The sequence below is a fragment of the Eleginops maclovinus genome, chromosome 6 (genome assembly GCF_036324505.1).
Source record: "Eleginops maclovinus isolate JMC-PN-2008 ecotype Puerto Natales chromosome 6, JC_Emac_rtc_rv5, whole genome shotgun sequence".
NCBI classification, from domain to species: domain Eukaryota; kingdom Metazoa; phylum Chordata; class Actinopteri; order Perciformes; family Eleginopidae; genus Eleginops; species Eleginops maclovinus.
The window spans coordinates 23,563,333-23,588,139 of record NC_086354.1 but is presented as its reverse complement, the minus strand read 5'-3'; the positions used below and the strand labels follow the sequence as shown (position 1 = coordinate 23,588,139).

Genomic DNA, 24,807 nt, shown 5'->3' with positions numbered 1-24,807 from the left:
TTAATCTTTAATATCCTTTTGTATTTATTATTATTATATTTATGTTTTTCATTTATTTGTTTATTTGTTTTAATATTTTTATTTTATTTATTCCTTTTGTCTCATGTCTTGTTTATAATAATAATAATAATAATAATAATAATAATAATAGTAATAATAATAATAATAATAATAATAATAATAATAATAATAATAATAATAATAATAATAATAAAGCATGGAGTGGGTCTTCTTACTCATTTCACAATCTTTGGCAGGGGGTGTGTACGTGCAGTTAGAGGGCGGTAACCACTGCGGTCTAACAGCATCTTCACACACACACACACACACACAACATTTCTGTTTCAACTTTCCGCTGCAGGAAAAGGAGAGGGTGTTGAATTGTGCATTTTATTTACTCCTGGAGGAAAGCTCACAGGGACCGGGGACAGGCATGTCTGGCGCGGCTCCGAAGCGGCAGGACACCCGGAAATTCTTCGAGAATTTATCCGGGGCTGGGAAATGCATCGCGGTGCTGACTAGCGGAGGAGATGCCCAAGGTAGTTTCCATTATCGGACAGTTGTACTCATTTCATCACCACACACACTCTACTTAATGTGACCGTCAGAACAATATGTGTTACATTTCCTATGTTCACAAGGTTTTTTTGACAGCGCTGTCATTAAAAACCGTCCATATTCAATGAGAGAATTGATAGAAATACGTTAGCCTTACGACGTGTCCGATAATGAATGTATAGCCGCACACTTGTCCGATAAAGGAAGCGTTACATTATGGTCACTCTTTCCTGTGAAGTCAATGATGGTGCGGTAAAAAAACAAAGTAAAGTCTTAGTGTATAAAATAAATTAAAAAATGCTATGTTTTATAAGCATACATTTATATTTTTCAATGTGCTGCCACTGTATTTCACCTTATTATTTATTAAGAATGAATTTAATCCAAACGGTGCTTATGCAACAGCTGATCTCCCATTTGCACTCCTGTCTCACTTACTGTTCACACGGATGCTTGGATATCTATCACAAAGATAACCTTAAAGTGTTCTATTCTATTTTATTCTATTCTATTAATTACCCTGGACTGCTAACGTGAGTCCAGGTCGGTGTTTTTGGATCATTTGGGAAGCAGCACAAGCAACAAGTGATAGTGAGAGTCAAATAATGTAAAAGACATCTCCCTTTACACTGTGTCTCCACCCTTATCATGCATCCTGCACCATTTCTTTAGGATGGGGTGTGTTTGTCTGCATTAAAGGCACGTTTGTGTTTGTGCATGCATCTGTGACATTGTGCACAGGAAATGAAATTGGATTACTAACCCAAATGAATCATTATGATACAGTAGTATTCCCATAATTTTTTCAGTATACAACGGCAATATTTAGTGACTAAGACCTGCCTGGGAGTCATATTTCCTGTTGCATTACGTATCCCTATAATACAGTATCCTAAAATAAAAATACCAATGATTCAAAGTGAGTTAGAGTAGTAATAGTGGACTTCCCCTCAGAATAAGAGCTGATAAATCATAGTAAATGTGTGGAAACACGTGTCTTGCATCACTGAGGATGGGTCGTGAGAGGACCAGTGTGAAGTTAGACTTACAAAAACATCTACTTCCACGAAGACCTTTCAGAATAATATTCCACATGCACAATTTTGCTGCAGTGCTTTTCATTTGAAGGCGTTTTACGTTGCCTTCCGGTCTGGTTGGGGGATGTGAGTTGTAATGCCTACGTGAGAAACTGCTAGTACACAGTGTTCTGCAATGTGGTTGAGAAGAGACAAGAAATCTAACAAATGCAAATAAGATGAAATGTCATCCCTATAAATAATGTTTCAAATCCTCATTACTGTCTCAGCGTGTTCCTGAAACATCACCAGAACATGCATTTATACTTATAACCAGCTATATGTCCTTATATGGAGAATCTATACTGTCGATACTGTGGTGTGTGTTACCCACAGCTATTGTTAGCTTACAGGCTGTGATGTAAAGTGTGTGTCCTCAGTCAGTCATATGTAGTGTCTGTCACTGCAGTGTATCAGCTGATATTACAGTGTAGTATCACACACTTTCGTCCTGACAGCAGCTGCTTTTATTTGGATCTGTTGGCACCTGAGGATGAAGAGAGGCAGGCATGCGTTATCATGTCCTAATTTTCTTCCATTCATAACTACCGGCTCAGGGTCATAGGATGTCTCTGAACACATGGTTTTAGTTATTGAATTAATGTGATGTGAAAAAAAAAGAATATAGATAGTACTTCCTCCAGATGTTAAATAAAACTTCAGGTACAACATGTAAAAAAGCCATCATGCATTATCAGAAATCAAAGACTCTTTGTTCCTCCCACAGAGGAGAAATGTACATTCTTAAAAAGGACACAATTAATAAAGATAGTAGACCAAATACAGTATACATCTATGGTAAAACACAAGTAGCAGCATGATACAAAAAGGAAGTGGACATGATACAGTATCCGTTACTGTAATACATGTGTGCATTTCCCAGCATTATGAGCATGTTTACACCTAGAATTGACCTGGATTGATAACCAACATATAGTTTTACCAACCAATACATGCATTTGCCAAGTACAACATACAGAATAACCAATTATGAAAAGTACTGATGTCAGGATTTATAGGTATATTCACTTGCTATTAAATCCATCTGATTTAATATGTACTTTTAGAGTATAAGCTGCATTCCCAATCATAGAGGACATTTAAAAGTCAAATAAAACTATGTTGTATGGACAATTAAAGATACACACACACACACACACACACACACACACACACACACACACACACACACACACACACACACACACACACACACACACACACACACACACACACGGTGAGATGTGAAACAGGATGCATTAGTCACCGTTACACATCATCAGTGAATTAACCTCATTATTTTGCGGTTGCCTTTTTTGGTAAACCCATTCTCCAATTAAAACCCCTTTCACATGTTTGCACAGAACCCCTTTGACCAATCAGGGCTCTTCGGGGTCTCTTAGCAACTCTGCACAGCTTGCACACTTTGTTTCTGCTGTGAAGGAAACCTCTCTGTGTGCTTTAATCCTGCATCCTCCTAATTATGTGAGGTCACAGAGAGCAGGTCAAAGTTAAAGAAACAACTCACAGATTAGAAATGCAACGCCATCTGATTTTTAAAAATACCAAAAGATATTTGACTGTTTTTACTCATGACGGAAAATTAGAGACATCTTTTGGAAAAATTCCAGAAAAATGTCAAATATATTTGGGAAACATTTCAGAACTGTTAGATATTTTTAGGAAAAATGACAGAAAATTTGAGATATTTTTTTGGGGAAAACATACTGAAAATTGAAGACGTTTTCAGGACAAAATCTGATATATCCCTCCTGAAATACTTGATTAACGTTAAAGTCATTTTCTCTCACAAAAACACAAAAGCAGGCTGAATATCTTTTGGGTTTTGGCTGGAAATAATGAACAAATTGATCCATTAAACATCATAAATAATGGTGTGAAGCTGTAGTTCATTGTGCCATAGAGATCAGCTGTGTCTGCTCTTATGAAACCTTTTCCCTCATCCTAGCGCTAGGGGGAAATTTCCCAAATCCATGTCTTTAAATAAAGCTGTTCTTTAAATATTTTGTCAGATAATCCTTGGATAATGTTTCAGAGCTCTTAGCAGTTCTCCTGTGATCTTCTCAGTGAAATAAAGTGTACATGCAAGGCTGTCTTTTGCCTCAACAGAGCAAAAATGATCACATTGTCATCCAAGGAGTAGTCACATCCCATGCTCACCCTGCAGATAGTGAATGGGACGGTTGTTTACAGCCTGTGGTGTGGGAGGAAATCTGGCAGAAAACGCTCTGGTGGCAGATTGTGCCGCTGTGCTGCGTGTTGGCTGCACTCATGCAGCCTGAAATTATGAAGCAAAATCTTCCATAACTCCATAAAACCTCATTTCATATCGGAGAAGACTTCCTAATAATCCGAATGGGTTGTTCTGATGTCTTAAGACCCTTTTTGGTAGCAATTTGGTAACTCTAGCTTGACTTTGGAGAACTAATTAGATTTCTGTTGTGTACATTTATGACGTTTCGTAGATTAAACCATTAAAGAAAGTAATCGCGTCGTTACCGATTACAGAAAGGATCACACATTGCAGCGGTAATTCTGTTTTCAGCCTAAAGTCTTTTTAAAGGATCCTAAGTCTTTCACTTGCATGCACGATCAACAATACATCAAACCACGTCTACTTTTTATTTAATCCAGCAGCGTTTCAGCCTCAGTCTGCTGATGGAGACTTAAACAAATCAACATGTTGATCTCCGTCTCTCTGAGATTTACAGCCGGTCTACTTTCTAATTTCACTAAGTGCTCCGACAGACACTTTGAAATGTGGCCCAATATCCTCCTGTCCCCCCTCTCTGATGTCTGCTGCTCTGCCTGCCTCCTGACTCACTCTCTATTAAGCTCTTATGTTGAATAATTACCTCAGACGCGATCCGTTTTGACATTATTCATTTGTCCTTTATCCAAGGTTGAGTTAAAAAAGGAAGCTTTGGTTTCGCTTAGTGGAAAATTCAATTATGCATTACAGATGACAACCTTTTTCTGCTTGGAGATATACATATATACAGTTTTGTGGGGCGGTGGTGGCTAAGTGGTTAGAGACTTGGCCTGGGAACTGGAAGATTCAAGTCACCGAAAGACCAAGTGCTACGGTGGTGTTCCTGAGCAAAGCACCGTTCCCCGGGTGTCGTACATATGGCAGCCCACTGCTCCTAACACAAGGATGGGTCAAATGCAGAATTCTCGTATTCCCCCACGGAGATTAAGAAAAGTACATCTTCTTCTTTTTAATATAAATATAAATATTCATTTCTGATGGTTCTTTAATTATTTCAGATTCATTTTCATGCAAGAATGTTGGGAAAGTATTTTAAAGCTTCTAAACTAAAGAGATGTTCTGCTTTTCTCCGTTTTTTATCAAACTAAGGTGAATATCGTTGGGTTTCAGACTGACCAAACAAGTGATTTAAGTTAAAATCTTGGACTTTGAGGAACTGGGATCAACAGATTAGTTGCCGCTCTGTTGCTCTTTCCTCTTTCCTCTGTTGTTGCAGCTCTTCGAAAGATGATGGGCAACACAATGCACAAACACAATATTGGTATTTGAGTCCTACAAAGGTCTTTAATGCGTGCACGAGAGAGTGAGCACCTAAACGTCCGTTAGGCACAAGCTTTTTTTAGTACAAAATACAATTAGCATCCAACCAGAAAGTGCAAAGAGTAATAAAGCGCATTCCTTTTAAATGAACTGACACAACAGAACAAATATAAGGTGCAGGGTTTAGACATGTATAGATAAATACGGATGTGATAAAAAGTAAATAGAGACATTGTAAATGAGCCACAAGCAGTGCAATGACTCATGAGTGTGAGGCACTGCAACCCAGCACATTCAGAGGGGAGTGTGAGGGTTAGGGTTACAATAGAATTCTTGCAGGGCACACACACATCATATTGGCCAAAGCCTTACATAAAGCAACACACAAAAACCACACCATGCAACTGCTTCTCACCGGTAGAAGTCACAAATAGACCCAAGAGCCATTGGTTTCTTGTCTCCGTCTATTCCTGTAGCGCCATGCCTCCTGATCAATAGAGCACCTGTTGTCGGTTGATGGTGGAAACATCTTAGTTATTCGTGTCTTGTAAAGATGACCTTCTTAACTTGCGTTGGGCTTAATTTGTAGAATACGCATGCATTTAGTTAAGGACAGGCTGTCAGTGCATCTGCTGAGGTGACACGTGCATTACATTCTGAAGTTCTCCATTTGTTTTGTTGTCCTGCAATGCTTTAAATTATTCATGGAGTTGTTTCCATGTGTCTGCTATTTGCACACCATAGCAAACATCCATGTCGACCTCTAACCCTCCCCTCTGTCTCTCAACAGGGATGAACGCGGCGGTGCGGGCCGTCGTCAGGATGGGCATCTATGTGGGAGCAAAGGTCTACTTCATCCACGAGGTGAGGCATGACCCAGATCAGGTTACACACGTGTTCGTCACTGTGAGATACTGACCAGGAATGAGTCCTAAATCCAACATGAGTGAGCGTTTTGGAAGTGCCAAGTTCCTCTTCTTAGGTCAAAAGTTTTTTTTAATGGGTTTTTGGTGAGACGCCTGAAATAGGATCTGTAGTTAACGTTAGCTAAAGAGAGGTTAGGATCTGTGGTTAGCATTAGCTAAAGAGAGGTTAGGATCTGTGGTTAGCACTAGCTAAGGAGAGGTTAGGATCTGTGGTTAGCACTAGCTAAGAGAGGTTAGGATCTGTGGTTAGCACTAGCTAAGGAGAGGTTAGGATCTGTGGTTAGCACTAGCTAAGGAGAGGTTAGGATCTGTGGTTAGCACTAGCTAAGGAGAGGTTAGGATCTGTGGTTAGCACTAGCTAAGGAGAGGTTAGGATCTGTGGTTAGCACTAGCTAAGGAGAGGTTAGGATCTGTGGTTAGCACTAGCTAGTGAGAGAGGTTAGGATCTGTGGTTAGCACTAGCTAGTGAGAGAGGTTAGGATCTGTGGTTAGCACTAGCTAAAGAGAGGTTAGGATCTGTGGTTAGCATTAGCTAAAGAGAGGTTAGGATCTGTGGTTAGCATTAGCTTAAGAGAGGTTAGGATCTGTGGTTAGCACTAGTTAGCTCAAGGTTTTCTTACAAATACATCCCTGTTTCATTCTTATCTTGGAGTTGTTTGATATTGAGTGTCTGACAATACGTGCAGTGTCAATTGCGCTGACGCCACAGGTGGCAGATTGAGATGACACTCACTCATAATTGGCTTACCAGGGGCAGCATTCATCCTCCACTGGCTGCACTCGTCCTCATCAGCCTCGGATGACCGCAGGGCTGAGAGTAATGACAGCTGAGAGACATGATGGCTTTATTTTGGGTCGGACGCCGGCTGCTAATTTGGATCATTGTTCACAACATCAACATTGACTTAAAAATAAAAGTTCCCATGTCGGCACCGAGGGTGACAAGTGGTGCAGGTGTGATTTTTGGATGCCACTTCCCAGAGATGTAAACAGTGTGTGTTATCTGGTGGGGGGGAATTGGGTCTCTTAAGCTCGGGTTTGATTCCTGTAAAGGAAACTCACTTTAGGGTGGAGGTAGCTGAGCCTCTAGGATCATTTTTGGGAACATAAGGGTGTCCGGTTCAAGTCCCTGATGCCAGTTCCCCTCCTGGATCCTGCTCAGGAAATGAATCCCCAGGCTCTGTGTAGTAGCTTATTGCTATTGCCTGCCTTCTTCTGAACGTTGAATTTGTGTCTTTTTCTTTGGATGTTGCTCTTATTTCAGCGGCTTCATTGGCTGTCTTCATGCCTCTTTCTTTGCCTGTTCATCTATGATTGAAAAATAAACAAAAATCAACTTCCCTGCAGTCCAGTCTGGAAAACACAACACTAGATGTTTGTGGTCTTTTCCCCTGAAAGTCGCCAGACATACCCAGTTTTTAATGCTGCAATGCCAAGGCTTTCATTCGTCGGCTGTAGGCTCAATAACCTTTGTGTTACCAATTATCATTTGGCGATAAGTAGTAATTTAACACCAATTTGTTTAAACAAATCTTTGAGAATATTGTCTATAATCCAAGGATCTGCTGTTTTATGTAATAGTAAACTAAATATGTTCATGTTTCGGGCTGATTGGTAAAAGAAACTTGCAATCATAACACATTTTGTGGATTTCTTTGACATGTTATAGAATGAATGAGGATTTTAAATCAAATGATTGTTTCTATAGGAGTTATAAATCATCCAGTGAACATGTACGATGTGTTGTTTCTGCTCTCAGGGTTACCAGGGCATGGTGGACGGAGCAGAGAACATCAAAGAGGCGACGTGGGAAAGCGTCTCTAGCATGCTGCAAGTGGTGAGCCACACTTCCTGCTGCAGCTCACACAGACTCCAGATATTAATGCATGATGCTCCTTCATACAGCTATCGTTGAAGACACTGTACCCTGTATAGTCTGTAGATTCTAAGCTATCTGTAGCTGCTTTCTGGCAGTTTGTGCCGAGGCAACACTGCGCAATATCTGCTGTGCTGGTGGACTCTCTGACGATCATTGGAAGTGAGGCTTTCTAGCTGTGGGCAAAATGAGTCTGTGATTTCATTAGACCTTCCCACTGTTTGTCATTGTCAGCCTGACTGTGTAAAATGGATTACATGCAGAGCAACAGTGGAAAAAGATGGTGTGGATGAGCAATATTAGAAATAAGATTTATAGCTGCAAATCAGAGCGATGTAAGACACTGTGATGTCATGTTGTAATGTGTGTCTGTCTCCCCTCAGGGCGGCACGGTGATCGGCAGCGCACGCTGTAAGGAGTTCCGGAGCCACGAGGGCCGCCTGAAGGCCGCTCACAACCTGGTGCAGCACAGCATCACCAACCTGTGTGTGATCGGGGGGGACGGCAGCCTCACCGGGGCCAACCTGTTCAGAGAAGAGTGGAGCGGCCTGCTGGAGGAGCTGCAGCAGCAGGGTGAGGAGTGTTTCTATCTGCTGAGATTCACCAGACTTTAACCGGGAAAATCTGACAACTTAAAATCTGTACCCTGGAGGGCTAGCTTACTTATTTCAGATAATATTTGATCAAAGACATTGAAGTCTTCCCGGACACGTTGACCGGCACCTGTCCTAACAGAAGTGGCCGCTGGTGTCTGTTAGAAAGACAGGTGTAAAGAGTATTTATCCTCCCTCTCTTGCGTGTCAGGTCTGATCGATAAGGAGGCGGCGCTCAGTCACTCCGAGCTGCACATCGTCGGCATGGTCGGCTCCATCGACAATGACTTCTGCGGCACCGACATGACCATCGGCACCGACTCGGCCCTGCACCGGATCATCGAGGTGGTGGACGCCATCATGACCACGGCTCAGAGGTGAACACACCCTCACAGGAGACATTTTGTTACAGCAACATGTGATGAGATGTAGCAATACAAGACATGACACGACTATTTAACTTAATCAGTAAAAAATGTCTTGTTTTTCCCTCTTTCTTCAGCCACCAGAGGACCTTTGTGCTGGAGGTCATGGGCCGGCACTGCGGGTAAACTCCTCACCTGATATTAGAGTACATAACAGAGAGATAAATACACCAGACATATAAAAACTAACTCTATGTGTGTGTGTGTGTGTGTGTGTGTGTGTGTGTGTGTGTGTGTGTGTGTGTGTGTGTGTGTGTGTGCGTGTGCGTGTGCGTGTGCGTGTATACAGGTACCTGGCTCTGGTCAGTGCTCTGGCCTGCGGGGCGGACTGGGTGCTTATCCCTGAGATGCCCCCAGAGGACGGCTGGGAGGACAACATGTGTCAGAAACTGTCTGAGGTAACACAAACACACACACACACACACACACACACACACACACACACACACACACACACACACACACACACACACACGGTTTTCATTTAGAATTATGTTGATGTATAATATGTACTAAATGTGAGTACACAAACACTATATTAACTTTCGCTGCCCTTTATGAAAAGTTGTGAATATTTTTTGTTCATTTCGGGGCCAAATGAGCAACATATAATTAATTAAAATGATCAGAATATACAAAAGCTGTCATCATAACTGTTATATAATATATAATTAATGTATGTAATAGACGTTCACACTGTTTCAGTACACTTTAACCACCACGTGATACCTTGGCGTGTCTGCCTGAAAATCCCAAGTCGAAAAGAAAATAAGACCTCTTCTTGTACTTTATCTTTTGTTATTATAAAATGTGTGTATATAATATATATTTAAATAATAATAATACATTAAATAAAGAATGTGCAATATAAAATGTAATTATGTAATGTGCCACTGACGGACACCGGGGGCAGTAATGTGTATTTTAAGCGTCTGTGACTTGGCTTTGAAGAGGGAAAGAAGAAGAAGATTGCAAGCATAGCAAACAGGACATCCTTAGAGTTAGACAGTGGAGGGTTTAAAGTTTTCCAATGCTTCATGAAGATGAAAACACACATTTGGTGAAAAACTCTCAGACACTTTCCTGAATAAAAAAGGCTACCTAACTTAATAAGAAAGGTAAACATCACTTTATTAATCCCAGACTGGGAAATGTTTGTGATGCAGCAGCATAATACAATATAATGCATGTGTAGACACCTCAAAGAAGAAACAGAATTCAAAGTAAAAACAAACCGGCATTAGAGGAAAGATATATATGCATAAAAATAAATAATATATAAACTGTCAGACAAGTAAACACTATTGAAATTAACCAAATAAATATCCTGGTTTATTCATGATGTAAAGGTTTTCCTGTAAATGCATGTTTTTGTTTTGGAAATGCAAAATGTTTTCTGTCATGATTTCTAAAGCTTGTGTTTCTTCTGATCCCTGCAGAACCGTGCCGATAAGAAAAGGCTGAACATTATCATAGTAGCAGAGGGAGCCATAGACAGCCACAACAAGGCCATCACTCCAGACTATATCAAAGATGTGAGCAGACCAACACACTCTCAACACACTCTCCACACACTCTCAACACACTCTCAACACACTCTCCACACACTCTCCAACACATGCATGAGTTTATTACTTCATGGTTTGTTTCGTTGATGGTTCACACTATCTGATAGTTTAATGCAAATATTTCTTTACTAAAATACCCACTCCCTTATGTTTTCTTGACACCATATATCCCTATTTTTAGAATCCCATTATCTGTCCCTTTGATGTTTAATTTTTAATAAGCCAAGGTCACTTTTGCGTGCCCGATTTTTTGCATTCGCTCGCATGACGTTTGATTTTTCCTTTGGTTTTTTATGTTTTTATATTTGTATGGTCCCCATTTAATTCATGCATGCACGAAATGAAGGATATTAGATTGCTGAGTTGCGTTTTAATTTGATTAAACTTAAATAACAATTAAAGCTGTCATTTTATCAGTGAAACCCTTTAATAATTAAAACATGGAACAGCTTTTATTGTACAGCGTACAGGACACTACTGTATGTATTTCCTGTATGAAGCACTTCATCCTCACTATATGTCATTATCCGTCTCTCCCTCTGTATCCAGCTGGTAGTTCGCTGCTTGGGATTTGACACCAGGGTCACCATCCTGGGCCATGTGCAGAGAGGCGGGACCCCCTCGGCCTTCGACAGGATCCTGGTGAGTCATGAAAAAGCTGTTAAAGTAAACTTAATGTGAACATTTTTCGTACAGAAGTCCAAATTAAACGTTTTCAGTCCAAGTTTCAATCCTCGGAAAACGCCAGATGTTTTATTTACTAACATTAAAGACATGCTGCTTCTCAGTATTGACCTCTCAATGACCTCTGACCCCTGCAGGCCAGCCGCATGGGGGTGGAGGCGGTGCTGGCGCTGCTGGAGGCCTCGGCCACCACCCCGGCCTGCGTCGTGTCTCTGGTCGGAAACCAGGCAGTTCGACTCCCACTGATGGAGTGTGTGCAGATGGTAAGAGTGTGTGTGTGTGTGTACGTGTACGTAACACTAAGGTGTGCACTGTGTAGTACAGAAAAGACCTCTTCTTAGACTTTATGTTTTGTTATAATCAATCAGTCAGAATCAGAATACTTCATTTAACACTTTAGAAAAAAATAAAATTAAATCGACTTAAAAAATATATATATATTAATATAATAAAAAATAATAATATATTAATATAATAATAATAATAATAATAATAATAATAATAATAATAATAATAATATTATATATTATAATATATCCAAATATTTCTTTCAAAATAAGAAATTAAATAAAGAATGTGCAATATAAAATGTAATTAGATTGGAAAAAAACATGTACATTAACAGCAAAATGTCCAATAAATATAAGATAACATATGATAACTTCTATTGGTTAAAATATAGCTTTTGAAGCACTTTGGATCACAGCTCCATGTTAAAAACAGATATTTTAATCAGTGGGAAATAAAACAGCAGAGTCGTCGGGTAGAATAGTTCTCATGATCATTGGGTCAGGGTGCTCCCAGTTCGACAGCAACCCAGCCAACCATTTACCGACAGACAAGACAACAAACATTTCCGTTATGAAACAGATCCAGAAACTTGTCTCAACAGAGAAGCACATGTGGCAGATAAAGCAGATTCAGATGTGTGTGATGGAGAAACTCTGTTGTGTTTTGTCCTCAGACCCAGGAGGTGCAGAAGGCCATGGATGAGAAGAAGTTTGAAGAGGCTGTGAGACTGCGTGGCAGGTATGCTTCAAACTGGTTTTGATAAGATCATATATCAGATTAATTTGCTGACAAACAAGTTAGAAAATTAGACTAAACAGATGAGGCTTAAAACGAGCTAACGGAGCGCTAGCATCATTTACTGTGCAGATGTCTCTCTTTGTTCTTCTGCTTTCATCCTGTTTGAGAATTCTTGCACAGATTCCTGATTCGGTTTGCATTGATTTCTAACTGACTCTAAAGGCTTTGACACCATCAGTAACCGAGCTCACATGCATTGTGGGTTTTGCACATTGGCTAACCTTGTTTATTTATCTACCTGCAGGAGCTTTGAAAACAACCTGTCCACCTACAGACTCCTCTCGCACCGGAAAGCAGATTCTGAACTTCCAAATGTAAGCTCCCTCACAACCAAACCACAGCATTTGTTCACATATCTATCACAAGATAATCCCAGTGTTATTCATCCTAATGTATCTTTCCACCAGCGGCTCTTGAGACTTGAACGATAGCTTAAGGTACTTCCCGGTCAGGTGCATTCTGGGTGCTGTAGTCTTTTGTGTGCAGCAATTTTGAATTACATCCTAAAACGTTTCAAACTCCACTACCTGCTCGATTATTGGAGTTTGAATAGCAAGGATACTCGTGGATAGTGAGTAAAATGTTGCATTTTGCCGCCGTTATTTTTAGCCTCTGATGATAGGACAGCTGCTGCTCCTCTGCGTCTCAGGCGGCATGTTGCTTCCTGCATGCGAGCTGATCTTTGCCTGCTGCTGCTCTGAGGCAAAGTCTGCCTGGAGCCTCAGCAGTTAATGAGACATGGACTATGAGGCAGTGCAGATGGAGAACAGTAATTCTCCATTTGCAGACGAATCCTGTGGTGATAAAAGTCAAAAAGAAGAAGTTAGTTTTGCCTACTTCATGTCTGCAGAACTCAATGCTTGTCTCCAATGCCTGGAAATGAATCATAAAGCCTCTAACAGCTGCTGGTACACCATCTTCTGCAGCCCTATCCTCATGCTGTACATGGTGAATGTACAGTGAATGAAAGCCTCGCACCTGAGGAGGGAAGATGTGACAAAGCTTGGATGTTTTAACCTGAAGTCGTACTGTTTGGAGTGTGTAATGTGTGTGTGTGTGACTGCGGCCCTCTGTCCTCCGCAGAGCAACTTTAACGTGGCGGTGCTGAACGTCGGCGCTCCAGCTGCAGGGATGAACGCCGCCGTGCGCTCTGCCGTCAGAGTGGGAATCACTGAAGGACACAAAATGTTCGCCATCAACGACGGCTTCGAGGGATTCTACAAGGGACAGGTACGAGACGCTGAGAAACACAACTAGGTATTTATATACTAAACATATACTCAGCAAACTCTTAATATTTTTAGAAAAAAATAACACAAACAGATACTCCATTATGGAATATCTTGCAAAGCTCGGCTGTCAATATTGTGAGGACTCAAGAGAAGTTTCTTCAGGCTAGATAAATATCACCGTCACGCTGTGCTCACTGTGTTGCCACGCTACTCAGGTATCTGCAGAACAATAACCGCCTGAACTCGACACCGCTGACGAGAATATCTCAAAACCAGATCAGTCAGGCCTCTCCGCCTTCACTCTGAGTCCTTACCTCACCCTGCACCTCCAGCATAATCCACATTACATCTGGTGCCTTTGGCTCCTCAGCGATCCACTACAAGGTTGCACAATGAGGCAAAATGTAACCCAGATTGGACAAGTGCAATATTGAAACTGGAAGCACTACATTTGTACAAGGGAATATATGTATGAAAGTATTGAAAGTATGTTAGAGCTGCAGAGAAAAACTCAAATCATTTCATCTTCTGTATTTTTGTTAAAGCACGATGAGCTGCAGAATGATCCCTCAAACATCCTCCAGATTTCGAATCATGCATCTTTAGTTTTCCATGAATGCGTCCATACGTGCTTACGTTTATTCAAAGTAAACAATAGGGGTAAGCTCGATTACTCAGAGGTCATAGTGACTTTATCAGGGCAGTAGGAACGTGGCGGTGCTGTCGCTGAGATAAGATTCAAGCGTGCCCAGATAAACAGCGCTACTTACTGTAAGCCAATTACTCTGCTCCCACAGCATCACACACACACACAGTTCCTATGAACACACAGCACATCTTTTCCTCTGTGCAGACAGAGGCTGTTGAAAGAGAGGAGAGTTATCATCGTGTCTGGAGGATTACACTTGATTTGAAAAGTAAAGCCGTGATCCTCGGCTGAAAACCAGACTAAGCGCAGCGCTGATTGTATTCCAGAGCTGCCGGTTAGAGGAAGACACGCTGGCACAGAGAAAGAGCAACAGCACAGAGACGAGAAGGAATGCAGGGTACTAATACGTGAAACACACCTCTGAGAAAGGAGTTTTGAATCCTAACCATACTGGGAATTTTCCACGTTTAAGTGCTATGCAGAGATATGAGTCTGGACATCAGCGTCCCTGTTCGTCTAGACATTCCACATCACTCAAAGTAGTTTAAATAAAAAGGAATGACCTGTGATCAGAATCAGAATCAGAATTACAGCAGCAAAATACACTGTGAAGCAAAAGAAATAATTAGGAATAAAAATAAGAGATATACAGATAGACATAGTGGAATGGAATATCAAATCAAATATAAATGTACTGTTAAGTGTAAAGTGTGCATGTTGAGGTTAATGTGTTTTTACTACCAGATCAAGGAGATTAAATGGGGAGACGTCGGTGGTTGGACGGGCCAAGGAGGCTCCCTGCTCGGGACCAAGCGGTGAGTGTGGATGTGTAATTCAGACCTAAAGATCAGTCATAATTAAAGTGACGATATTAAAGGTGATTCAAAATCCTGTGTTCATTGATTGTTCCTTATGTCAAAACTCCTTTTCTTTCTCTCAAATATCTCAAAAGATCCAGTTTTTTTGCTTTAGACTCGTGATTTCTAACCGTAAAAATAACTATAGTGTAGAGTCAATAACAACATTTTGGTATTGAACCTCAATTAGCTTAATTACCCAATCTTAACACCCTTTAGACTTTGCTGTATTTCAACCGAAATTGATACATATTTTCTGTGAAATTGCACCGTTACGACACATTTTATAAACATCTTCTCAGTTTTCTGATTAAAAATCTAAACAAAATCCACATTTTAAGACCTCTGTCTTTTCCTTTGTGCTAGAACTCTCCCTGGCAAACATCTGGATGAGATCGCTGAGCAGATTAAGATCCACAACATCAACGCCCTGCTGGTCATCGGAGGATTTGAGGTACGTACTTTCACCTGATCCTTCAGCATAATGTTTTATTAGTCAGTCAATATTCGTATTTCCTTTATTTTTCAGTACTAATGTTTACTTCTAAGTGTGTTTAGTGTGAACTAGCTACTAGTAATTGTATAAAAGCTAATCTAAAAGAGTATTTTGATTCATTTATTGCTCATTCATTAGGTTGTTTTCAGTATTTTACAAGCACTATGTGTTGAGTTGTTTACATTGCTAATTCCACTGATTTGCTCTTTAAGAAATCTCAATATTCAACACATTTGTGGACTTCCTGTATAACCATATCCTCAGAAAACATTTAAAACACATCTAAATGTTGTCAGCTCTCTCCTCGTCTATCCTCATGTGGTTCTCACTTCGTGGCCAAGCTGCACAGCCAAAACCTTGGGTTGATTTGAATGTAAAATATCAAATTTAATCAGAAATATTTGGATGTTTGATGGATTTCTATTCATCCCAGCGCTAGTTTTATCCCTAATACTAAGAGAAAATACTGGAAAAAGGTATCTTCCATCACTAATCGACCCCTATTTTAAAATTCTGTATGAAAAGTAAATAAATTAGGATTAAAAACGATGTAAAAAAAAAGCTTGGCCATTAAATGATCACTGCCTCTTCCGTGTCTCTATAGCTACAGTACGTCTACTTCCTGTCTGTGTCTCATTCTCCACTGTGATTGGTCTGGCTCTCTCCTCTTGGCTCCTCCCACCACCACAGTCCTTCAGCCCTTTAATCTGTCGCTCCCTCCATGACTGTCTCTGATCTTACTACTACATATCTGGCACCAACAAGCCCCGCCCCCCTCAAGCGCCTTCTCTATAAGCCCCGCCCACCACAGGTCTGCGTCTTCAACACACCTAAACAAAATCCACATTTTTATGTTCATAGTTACTTCTGCAGAGTTCTCAGAGGAGTTTTGGTCTTTAGTGACTCATAGATGGGGAAATGCTTCTTTATGAACTTCGGCTGCACAATTATTCAACATTTGATTGAAAGTGCACTATCCAAATCGCAGTAAGAGCTTTCTTTGGTAAAAGCTAAATATGGGAAAATGTCTGACTGAATTATGGGCTCCTGCAGTAATGTCTCAGATCATCCTAAAAAAATCACAATTGGATTCTAATCCATACTTTTTCTATGATAATGTGAATACAGTTTCAGAAAGGATCGATCCTTCTAGTATTGGTAATCATTGTGCAACTATAATACCAATTAAAATAATTACAATGACTTATTTTATCCAAATTGAGCAGCCCTACAGTATGTTACACACTGGTATTCTACAACGCTATGCACACCATAGCAAATAGAAAAGCTACTTATTGCTAAATTTTAAACAAATACCGAAACAACTCAATGGAAATGCTCAAATAAATGTTCTTTTATATATAATTGGCCGTAGAACTCCAAAGTTTACCAAACTGATAATCATTTGTTCACTTTTTTGCATTTTTAAAAAACTTTTAAGACAAAATGCATGAACAACAATGTGTGAATTAGCATTATTTAATGTAGAAATGCTACAGATTCAAAGCTCCTACCATCATAACTTTGTTAAAAACTGTCCTCTGTCCTCACATCCATTGCACTTGTTTGGACCTCTCGGCCTCTTCACTCTTCTCCCCTTCCTCATCCCTGTGTTGCACATCCTCAAACACTAAGCTGTGGCTCTTGCTGTTCAGGCCTACGTGGGATTACTGGAGCTCTCAGCGGCGCGGAGCACACATAACGAGCTGTGTATTCCCATGGTTATGGTCCCCGCCACCGTCTCCAACAATATCCCGGGGTCAGACCTCAGCATTGGCTCAGACACGGCTCTGAACGCCATTACTGATGTAAGTGTGGCTGGATCAGGTGTGTGTGTGTGTGTGTGTGTGTGTGTGTGTGTGTGTGTGTGTGTGTGTGTGTGTGATTGGGATTTTAACACGCACCATCCAGCCTGTGACAGATGGGGCCTCCCTGATGGACACCTCGCATTCTCATAAAAACAATCAGGAGGTTTTTGATGAGTTACTGTCAGTGAACGACTTCACATAAACAAAACCATCAGAACAGTAATTATAAAATAGGGATAGATTACACTATTTAACGTCCTTATTTCTAATATTTCCAACAATCTATGTTGCAATGCGGACAGGGCCGGGGACTTTAGCTGTTGGTTTGGTTGCAGCTGCATGTCAAAGGAAAGAGTAGAAAGTCAACATCATACAGAAGGATCCCTTATTGCTGATTGTAGCAGGATGCGAACCGGTCAGCGGGGGCCCCAGGTAAGTGCATGCAGTGGAATGTTGTGGCATGTTTTCCCTGCGTGGCCCTTGCGTGTTTGTGCGGCTCCCTCCCATGTTTGTCGTGGAAACAGCAGATGATGGCGGGCGATGTGCTTCAGTGCAACAGGGACGCTGAAGCGGCATCCAAATGGCAAAGGGTCAGAGCGTGCAGAGAGTGTGTGTGCATGCTCTGTAGGCACGTTTAGAGAGTGTGTGTGCGTGCTCTGTAGGCAGGTAGGAGTCCTGCATCGCAGTCTGGATATTGTTTGTGTGAATTCACAGAGGTCTGTGCATTCTTTCTCATAAAAGGAAACGTCGCCCTCGTCCTCCGGAGAGCCGCCCTAATCTTTATCTTGTTGTTGTCGCGTCAACACCGCTTCAGCTCGGCCGAGGCCCAACCCCTCCCCCCTCCCAACACACTGCCCCCATCCCATCTCCTGTCAGCCAATGGGAAGCCAAAGCCCCCGTCCAATGGTCCAATGGAGAGAGCCAGCCAGCAGCACACACACTGCAGACCATCCACTCACACACACTTTACAGAGCTTCATGGTCTCAGTTTGAAGAACTCCTCCCTTTACTTGTGTCCTTCAACCCCGATGGACTAAAGGAATAAGTTCTGAATGGATAACATCTTTAAAATGAGAAATATTTCATGTTATTTTCAGGGTTTGGACAGCTCCTAAGATTATATTTAGATTCATTAAAAAAATCACCAAATATACGTATTTATTTGTGCAGAATTAGTTCCAGTGGTTCATATTCAGTGGTTGTTCTCTTAAACTGGGACATTTGAGCCAAAAACTCTTCATTAGAAATCGTTAGGAGGTCTTATGTGTTGTGTGGATACAAGATTTTGTAGATGTTGGCCCTTAACACAAGATAAATAGTGGAAAATGTAGTTTTTTTTTCATGCATAAATAGTATAATGAATGTGAAAATGCATTGCTAAAACATACCTTAAATATTCATTATGTACTAAGGAATTGGGACACACCTGAATATACAACCAATTTAATGTCAGCACTGAAGGAAACAGGTAAAGGGAGGCACTGAGCACCATGAAGCAGCCTCTGACACCTGTAGCCTCATCACAAACACACCTTGAGATATTCAGTGTGCCCCCTGCTGGTCTAACGCTGTATCACGGCCTTCAGGCCTTTGAGTCCCTGCTGGAGCTGTTCGAGGCCCGGGTCGACCACGAGGAGTTTTGCATCCCGATGTGCATGCTGCCTGCTACCATTAGTAACAATGTGCCCGGCACCGACCTCAGTATCGGCGCCGACACGTCGCTCAACGCCATCGTGGAGGTAAGGGCCAGAATAGAGATTAAAACAGCAGGAAAATCACAATTATGTAGAGAGTGAAATTGTTCTCCCAAGTTCAGTTTTTGTGGAAGAATCTGAATGTGAGAGCAGGAGTAAATCTGCAATCTGTGAGTACAAATATCCTGATGAACAGAACTCTAATTCCCATAATGCACCTGCATGTCAGTGACTGCTGTTATGTTGTGTTGATGATCTTTACCTGTGTCTTCCTGCCAGTGAAGTGTGTGATGCTGTGTGTTTCAAGAGTGCACCGTGACTTGTTTTTATTCTGGGTTGTAAAAAGTTTACCCGCTGCTCTGTTGATACTAGAAAGGTTAGACTTCTGTCTAACGAAGAGCCAGTATGCACAGGTTAACTCTGACATAAATACCAATGAACACACTTCAATTATGTTTTACAAGAAGGGAATCTTTACCCACATGTGTCCCATTTCTTTTGGCATCAAGAAAGTGAGACACATTCAATTAATCTATCTCCAAAAAAAAGAAAGAGAAGCTTTTATTTTGAGAATATTTGATGTTGCACACCTTTATGTCATTTTGACAGTTTGGTAAAGAGCGCATGCTGTCATTATTTTAAAGTAAATACAGAGACAGATGCTTAAAGTTTTTCATATCATCTTCCAACAACTGTTTTTGAGTTTTTCAAAATAAAATGTAGCTTTCAATTCAATAAGCAAGTGAACAGGGCATGTCTTAGTCTTCAATCTGTACTGAAGGCCAGTTATAAAATGTGAGTTATCTACATCACTATTCAAGCTCAGCATAGATGATGTTAGTATTTTGACTTTGCATAAAGGCGTTATGTTATTTTCTTCAGTAGTCAATACGGAGTTAACCTGTGCATCACTGAGACTCTGAGACTGCAAAAAGGTCATTAAATCTGCATGTTTACTCAGTTTACTTGCTAAAATAGAGCTGCAGCTGATCATATGCAACGTTTATTATTCTGATTATTTATGAGGTAGTTTATGGACATACATCCAAATTCCTATCAGATTTGTTTAGCTCAAAATTCTGATTAGCTACATCGACTGCCGAAAGCTATAAGTATTTTAAACCCTCACTATTTACTTACTAATTAAATGAAATGAATACTTTATTATGAGTGAGTCATTTCAGCTCTCCTTCAGTGAACAGCTCCCCGGTGTTTCTGGTAACAATGGTTTAATCTGCGTGTGATTCAGACCTGCGACCGCATCAAGCAGTCGGCCAGCGGCACCAAGCGGCGGGTCTTCATCATCGAGACCATGGGGGGGTACTGCGGGTACCTGGCCACCGTGGGGGGGCTGGCAGCCGGCGCCGACACCGTCTACATCTACGAGGAGCCGTTCGACATCCGGGACCTGCAGGTCAGAGAGAGGAGGCCAAAAGAACTCCTGGATTGAGGCAACGTAGAGTCTCTCTTCTGGTGGATTTAAGAGCAGTTCCTCTTCGTATTTCAGAGCCTTAATTTAACCTCAGTTGGATATATTTTGAGAGTCTCCTCCTGGCTCTGTTACTGCATGTTTCAGTGTGCAGGTGACCCAGATTATGAGCCTCTGCGTATGAGGAAACGTGGTATTAAATCTGCACTGCATCACTAACCCATTACAGACGGATCAGGTCATGTGACAGTTGTCTGGACTGTCACATTTAAACTCTGCTCAGTTAACCACAACTCTTTCACCTAACACACACATCTACTCTGGTTTTGTTCTACTCACTTTGGATCTACTGCAGTTGATTTACTGTCAGAATGAATTGATTTTAATGTGACTTTTACTTTATTCATTCTTACCTTTGTTAAGTGACTTTGAGCATCTGTAAAAGCGCTTACAAAATAAATGTTTTATTATAATGATTGTTTTTTATATGCAATCAAGTGGCGTTAGAAATAAACATGCACGTAAATGATATAACCTCACTCTTCTACAAAAACACTAATATATTTGTTTGAAGTCAATAGATTTTACTCCATATGAGAAACAAAAAGCTAAAGAATCTGTTGTATTAAGCCCACTGTAAACCAGCAGACATGGCGCCCCCTGGTGGTGTAACCCCCCCCCTGCACCCTCTCCACACTGCCACTTTTCCCGCTGCTCGTGCAGGTTGCAGCGCTCCGGTTTAACGCGGGACTTTTTTCTGTGTTTTTCAGGCCAACGTGGAGCATCTGACGCAGAAGATGAAGACGACCATCCAGAGAGGACTGGTGCTCAGGTGAGGCTGTTTCTTTTGCATTACCTGGCCACACACACTCTTCAGCCTTCTGGATTTTGCATGAAAGTGTGTGTGTGTGTGTGTAGAATTGAGTGGGAGATGGGACAAAATAAATATTTCTGACTATTTGTAATGGTAAATAATCGTTATTCCGTGATGCATTACTGTAAATAAACATTAGTTTTCATTCCAGTACACACCACCGATGTGTTTTGAAGGTCTCTGACAGCTAATCGACCTCACACACTTAACTTCCCGTCATCTATCGGGTCTATTTCGGTCCTCTGCACCATCACGCCGGGTAAAGTGCTCCCAGCAGGACGGAGCCGTGTGGAAATGGGACGAGTGTTATATTTTGGACGGTGTGTGTAGGTGACTTTGCGTGTCTGTGCTGAGGTTGCACCTGCACAGTTTCATACCTATAAGATTTAATTTAAGCACGCTGGTGCATTGCAAGAATCCCTGCAGGCGCAAAGCTGATCTGTCCTATATAATAACAGAGCAGTAAAGAAAAGGCCCAGGCTCAAGGGCACTTTAGCAAATTGGCAATGGATCATGGGTATCTGTTTCTTTGGTAGAAAGAAGTTCCAATAGTTTCTTTATTTATATTTACAAACCCTTTCACATATTGTGTTTGTAATGTGTGTGCTTTTTAGGAATGAGAACTCCAATGAGAACTTCACCACTGACTTCATCTACCAGCTGTACACCGAGGAGGGGAAAGGAGTGTTCGACTGCAGGAAGAACATCCTGGGTCACATGCAGCAGGTAAGACACACACACACACACACACACACACACACACACACACACACACACACACACACACACACACACACACACACACACACACACACACACACATATATACACTTTACTGCACACGCTTTATTTTTTGCAACCCGTTTAGGTACCTATGATTTAGGGACTCACTTCCATCCTGAAATTAAGAGATAAAATATCCACACCCTGGGAACCAAATAATAATTCAAAACTCTCACTTTGTTTTGTGAGTAACGTATATTTTATTTCTTTACAGAGAGCACACTCAACTCAATAAAAAATACAAAACATCTGTGAAAAACCTTTGTAAATAACCTCCTTAGGACTAGGTTTTAAGTCTCTCTACATAAATAACGTCTACAAAAACACATCATGCTCTTTCTTCAACAGTAATTCCTGTATTTATTTAAATCCGTCGCTTATCATCTTACATATTCCATAAGAGTATCCTTTTTTTGTCTGTTATATTCCCCATTCTTGTTTTAAATCTAACCCTATTCCCTGTCCCGTTCCCAGGGAGGAGCTCCGTCACCCTTTGACAGAAACTTCGGCACTAAAGTCGCCGCTAAAGCCGTCCAGTGGATCTCCCGGACGCTCAAGGACTCTTACAAAGGAGGTAACGCATTGAGACATCCAGCTCTTGGTTCCTTCACTTCTGGTCCGTGTATGAGAGGGTGCAGTTTGTCTTTTGTCCTAAACTCTGGCGCTTCTCTCCCTGCAGGGCAAGTGTTTGCTAACTCAGAGGACACGGCCTGCCTGCTGGGGATGCGTCGCAGAGCCATGGTGTTCCAGCCGGTCTCTCAGCTCCGAGACGAGACGGACTTTGTGTAAGACACACACTCTTAAATGTTATATCCTCACAGCTAGAGTGCATTGTGGCTCAACTGAGTATATGTACTATAATTTAATATGAAAACCCCTCTCGGTGTTTCTCCTCAGCCACAGGATCCCTAAGGAGCAGTGGTGGCTGAAGCTCCGCCCCCTGATGAAGATCTTAGCCAAGTACAAGACGAGTTACGACGTGTCCGACTCCGGTCAGCTGGAGCACGTGACCCGGGTCCGACCCAAAGAGAGCAAACCCTCCGTCTGAATAACCCACTCACTGCCAGGGGAGACAACCAATCAGCTTCACTGAAGCTCCACACTACGACTGAGCGACCGCTGATTGACTGCAAATTAATTAAAGATAGTTGGTCATTTTAAAACATTTTATCGTACGGTAAAGTCCTGGGATCTGTTTTAAAGATGAGGAAATTGAGCTGATAAATTTGAGGATACAGTATTTGGAACGGAGCTCTTTTGGTAGCTAGAGCTAACGTTGTTCTTCTCCTAGCTCCACAATGAAAGACGTTAAACGCTTTATTATCTATATAACCTCTCCTTGTTATGTACTGTGAGAGTTTTAGTCCTGAAACCGTAGCTGAGCGTAAATCATGTCACGTAAACGCTGCTTTTTAAGTCCAGATTTTGTCACTTTTATTATTGTCTCCTGCACTTTAAGCCCCGTGTTTAAGTTAATGTCCTCCAGCTGCTTCTAAAGAGATCTCTGCCACAAAGATCTCATGCTGTCCATGTAAAGCCTGCTAAAAGTGTCGACCATCATGAAAATCGGAAGTTTAGTGAGCCTAGCTGACGGTGTGTGTGTCCTATCACCTGCTAAGTGTGTGTGTGAGCTTGTGTGTGTGGTGTTCCTGTAGCCATGTGCTCCACTCTGGGCTTTGTATGTGGCCTCCTGCTGTGCTGTCTGTAACATCCTGCTGTCGATGTAGGAGAACGTCTGAAGCCTGTGTGTGTGTGTGTGTGTCCTGTCACAGAGTAATAAAACAGTTGTGTTGAAAGTGTCTCAGTGAGATCCATCTGTAACTCTGATTATAACGAGGGACGAAGAAAACGGTCAATTATTCCATATTTCTTAATATTTACCTTGAAGGTTATGATGCAAGGTCTTGATTGTGGTGAAATATATAATTAAAGGGGAAATAATTGATGTGCATTATGGGCTGTTGCAAGAGGTTTTGATAAATGCATGCAAATCTAATGAGTAAAAATCAATTAACAGTAACAAATAAAAGTGAAATAATTAGATATTAATTCAGAAGCTGATTAACAAGACCATTCATTCATCAAATGAATCTAATATTTGCACTGGTGGTTTGTGTAATTTAAAGGTTATATTCTCCCTGTTTGATTTAAATTAGGTTTACATAAAGGGTGGTTCTTATTTTATGGCTGAAAAATATGAAAAAAGTCACTATAGTACGTCGGGGGAAAAAGACATGTGTAAAGAAAAGTCCTGAATATGTCCCAAAAACAGTTCCTATTGAATTAGCATTAAAAAATATTATTAAAAAGGGAAAATAATTGACATTATGGGCTATTGCAAATAGCAGTATTAATTAGACTAAATCAATTAAATACTACAAATAAAAAGTAAATTAAATCTGAATTATTTTCTGTAGATTTGAGATATGAATTCAGATGCTTTTTAATAAAGAACATTCTGCATTTAAAATAAATCCAATATTGACACACCTTTATAACAGTGTTTGCATTGTGATTTGTGCTGATTGAAGTTAGTTTTATATAAAGGACATTCCTTATATTATTGCCGTAATAAAGTCATAGTTTGGTACGTCAGAAATTGGGGGAAAAAAGTCATGGTAAAGTATATATTTAAAA

General features: G+C 40.9%; 1 protein-coding gene across 3 annotated transcripts; it reads left to right on the top strand.

Moving 5' to 3' along the window:
- The first annotated feature begins 274 nt into the window (after nt 1-274).
- Nucleotides 275-23,966, top strand: LOC134865920 (ATP-dependent 6-phosphofructokinase, platelet type-like). Of its 3 annotated transcripts, XM_063885757.1 has the most exons (23): nt 275-539; nt 5,978-6,051; nt 7,873-7,950; nt 8,373-8,562; nt 8,794-8,959; nt 9,085-9,129; nt 9,297-9,405; nt 10,447-10,542; nt 11,125-11,217; nt 11,397-11,522; nt 12,224-12,288; nt 12,593-12,662; nt 13,432-13,578; nt 14,974-15,044; nt 15,453-15,540; nt 17,238-17,390; nt 18,977-19,129; nt 20,334-20,498; nt 21,284-21,345; nt 22,002-22,113; nt 22,645-22,744; nt 22,850-22,955; nt 23,068-23,966. In XM_063885757.1, the coding sequence occupies exons 1-23, from the start codon at nt 434-436 to the stop codon at nt 23,216-23,218; spliced, it is 2,526 nt and encodes an 841-aa protein (XP_063741827.1). In that variant the 5' UTR covers nt 275-433; the 3' UTR covers nt 23,219-23,966. The 3 variants fall into 3 exon arrangements, with proteins under 3 accessions (XP_063741827.1, XP_063741830.1, XP_063741828.1); XM_063885760.1 differs by lacking the exon at nt 17,238-17,390; XM_063885758.1 differs by lacking the exon at nt 18,977-19,129.
- Nucleotides 23,967-24,807: the final 841 nt, after the last annotated feature.